At 50.8% G+C, this 3,218-nt stretch overlaps 1 protein-coding gene across 1 annotated transcript; it reads right to left on the reverse strand.

The window, feature by feature from the left end:
• Nucleotides 1–238: 238 nt before the first annotated feature.
• TMSB4X (thymosin beta 4 X-linked) lies at nucleotides 239–2,042 on the reverse strand. Its single transcript, XM_012435120.3, is given in 4 exon segments — nucleotides 239–287; nucleotides 739–854; nucleotides 1,947–1,964; nucleotides 1,966–2,042. Coding segments are annotated over 4 exon segments (234 nt in total). The 5' UTR covers nucleotides 2,031–2,042; the 3' UTR covers nucleotides 239–252.
• Between the last annotated feature and the right edge of the window lie 1,176 nt (nucleotides 2,043–3,218).

The raw sequence follows: 3,218 nt of genomic DNA on the forward strand, positions 1-3,218 counted from the left end.
ACCCCACTTCCTCCACCCCACTTCTTCCTTCACCAACATGCAAGTTCTTTCCTTCCCTGCCAGCCAGATAGACAAATGGGAGAGGCAGGCGCGGCCTTCGTTGTCAGTAGTTCTTTGATGTGAAAGGGGCAGCACAGTCATTTAAACTTGATCCAACCTCTTTGCATCTTACAAAGTTAAACAGCTAAAAGAAGTAAAATAAGAAGGCAATGCTTGTGGAATGTACAGTGCATATTGGCGGCGCACAACTCATTACGATTCGCCTGCTTGCTTCTCCTGTTCAATCGCTGTGACCAGAAAAAAAAAAAAAGGAAAAAAGATGGAGGGAGATGGTTAAAGGATTCAGTACAGTCTAGTAAAGATTAAAGGGCTTTCATTTAAAGCGTCTTTTCAAATCATAAACATTCTGCAAGGATATCCGGGTATTCCATAATGCAATAAAATATGTATATTGAATATACTAAATGGAAGTACATTTTAATGGATAAATGTGTTTGTATATTAATATGGCATATTAAGATATTCCATTACCAAATTACTAAAGCGCCATGTATGTTGGGTGCAAAACCTTTTTTAATTAACCTTTGCAAGCCACATTCATCAGCTGTCGGCTCTTCCCCCGCACTCCCGCCTCCCGAATTCTTCCCGCGGCCCCTCCCAGCCGCCCTTCCTCCCTCCCTCCCGCCCACCGGCCGCTCCCACCCAGCCTTTCTAAAGATGGGGGTGGTCGGAGCTTACTTTCTTTGGAAGGCAGTGGATTTTTCTCTTGCGTTTCTGTCTTCTTCAGTTTCGACTTATCGAATTTCTCGATCTCAGCCATATCGGGTTTGTCAGACATGGTTGCGGAGGAAAAGCTGCAGGGAGCAAGCCAAGAGCGAGCGTGAGGAAGAGCCACCCGCCCCTGCGTCTCTGGGCTGGGAACTGCGCTTCTGCCCTCCCACTCGCAGCCTGAAAGCCCTCTTCGCCCTCCTCCCGCTGCCGTTCCGCGCTCACGAGCTTCCCCTTTCTACAGAAAAAAAGGCGGCACCCCCCGCCACCCCCCTCCATATTTCAAAACGCTGGGGACCAAAGAGGGCGGATGCCTCTCAAAGCCGATTCTTGCAGAATAAAGGAAACTGATCACTGCGAATTGTTAATGACGGCGTTTAAAATTAAAGGCAGGCTAGAACGAGAGAATAGGAAAGCCACTTCCGTGTGCAAGTGGGAAAAATCAGGCAAGAATTCCTAAAATGGAGCCCAGGTCGCAAAAACGTTTCCATTTTTTAGCCACGGTCTCTCCGCAAAGGATGCGCACTGGGTCCGGCTTTCTAGTCCTCTCACAAAGGCCGCGGCTGCGGCGGGAGCTTCCGACCACCGCCCTACCGGCTTCCTCGCCCGCGCCACAAAGCAGCCCCGCACGCAAAGCGGCAGCCGCACGCGCCGAAGCCGGTCCTGCCTGCTCTCCCGGCAATTCGGCAGCCCTGGCATACATGCCTCTGCAAGAAAGGCCGTGAAAATGTCATAGCACAGCCCCGCCGCCGCCAGGCTGCACAGATGCAGCCCGCGCAGCCGTCCGAGGCTGGCAGGAGACTCGGGGCTCGGGGCTCGGGTGATGAGCCTCAGGACAAAGGATCTGTCTGTTCCCTGATACCTCAGCCTCCCGGGCAACGCACAATGCCTTTCCGGACAAACACTAAGAAATTTTAAAATGTCCCTTCCGAGCGGCACGGCAGAACGCCCGTTTTTCGGTTTTGTTCTTAAATCGTCGATTTCCCCACCCCATTACCCAGCATCTAGGGTGTTTCGCATCCCCCAGCTCCCCAGAGCAGCCTTCCCGGGTAGAACAACTCGGGCTTGGCTTAGGGGATGCCTTCACAGGGACGCGGGTGATGAAGGGGTGAGGCGCGAGCACGGAGGGAAGAGGACGGGGGCAGCAGGAGGAAGGAGGCAGGGGCCCTGGGGCTCACCGGAGCGAGGCGCACGGACGAGCGAAGTCTGGTCTGCGCAGTGGCCACCACCGAGTTGTCGGGCGGGGTGCGGCGGGCGCCCATTTATAGGCGCTCCTATGTAAATGAGGTGATGTCACCCGCAGGCCCCTTAACTCCTTCGCGCCGCATCTCAGAAAGGCATCCGGAGGCCTGGGGGCGTTTGCGGAGCCCCACCCCCACCCGGGGTCTACTAGTGCACCCTAACCACAACGATGGCGAAAAGAATAAATAAAATGAGCAAAGCACGCTCCAATACTTCCTTCATAACACATTTTCCCCTTTTACGTTCATTTCATTACGATGAATTTTTGCAACAGCAGGGCAAAAATTGCTCTTAGGGACCAGGGCATAATAACTAAGAGTCGGGGTGACCCCTAGGGTGACAGGCATTCTTTTACTGCGAAACTGTCTTTGTCTACTGTGGACATCTCCACACTAAGGCGCGGTGTCCCTCCCTGGAGGGCCTGGTCCGCTGCAGGGGTACGATTCCTGTGACTCAGCTTTCAGACCAGTGGAGTGCCTGCGCCCCACCCCGGGCCTCTTTGTCTTCCTCGCTGGCGTTCCTTTTGCCTTGGGTAGGACGTAAAGCACCCTTAAGTGATTTTAAAGGGGAAAGTTTCACCACTGTAACATCCACATTGTTTTATCAGCATAATTTTTGTGAGCACTCGAATCAACAGTAATATTTGCTGAGTGTAGGGTAATTTAATGGTAAAACACCTCCCTCTTAGCAAAATAAGGCAAGTTCAAGCTCTGCCATTGACTTACTGCCTGACAATGAGGAAGTTCTTTACCTTCCTCTTCCTTATTTTCATAAATTATAAAAGTGATTGGTAAGGAGGCCTGCGTTGAATTCCAAAGACTACAGTTACATGATCTCTAATATCTTAAGGTGAAATTCAAAAATCAAACTATATTTTCCAGGCAGCGTTTCCAGCACTACGACATCTCTGAAGTGCATCTGCATCTGAAAATATAAGATATTCGGCTAGAGAGAAGCAGTTTTCAAAATGGCACCTGATTCTGTGACTACCAGCGACCCACTTGCTACTGAAAATTAGTTACAAATACCATGCCATGCGCCTGCAAATGGCGTGTGAAAGGAAAAAGACTCGCCGGTGATAAAGAGGCCTAGCTGTGATTATTTCTAAGAGACAAGGCAGTGTGCAAAATATTCTTTCTCCTTTTCTGTGGCCTGAGGAAATGTTTTTGGAAACCCCTTGCTAGTCACTTTTATGGCACAGGCTTTTG

This window comes from Aotus nancymaae, unplaced genomic scaffold, assembly GCF_030222135.1.
Source record: "Aotus nancymaae isolate 86718 unplaced genomic scaffold, 86718_ANA_hifiasm-v0.15.2.pri h1tg000058l, whole genome shotgun sequence".
NCBI classification, from domain to species: Eukaryota; Metazoa; Chordata; class Mammalia; order Primates; family Aotidae; genus Aotus; species Aotus nancymaae.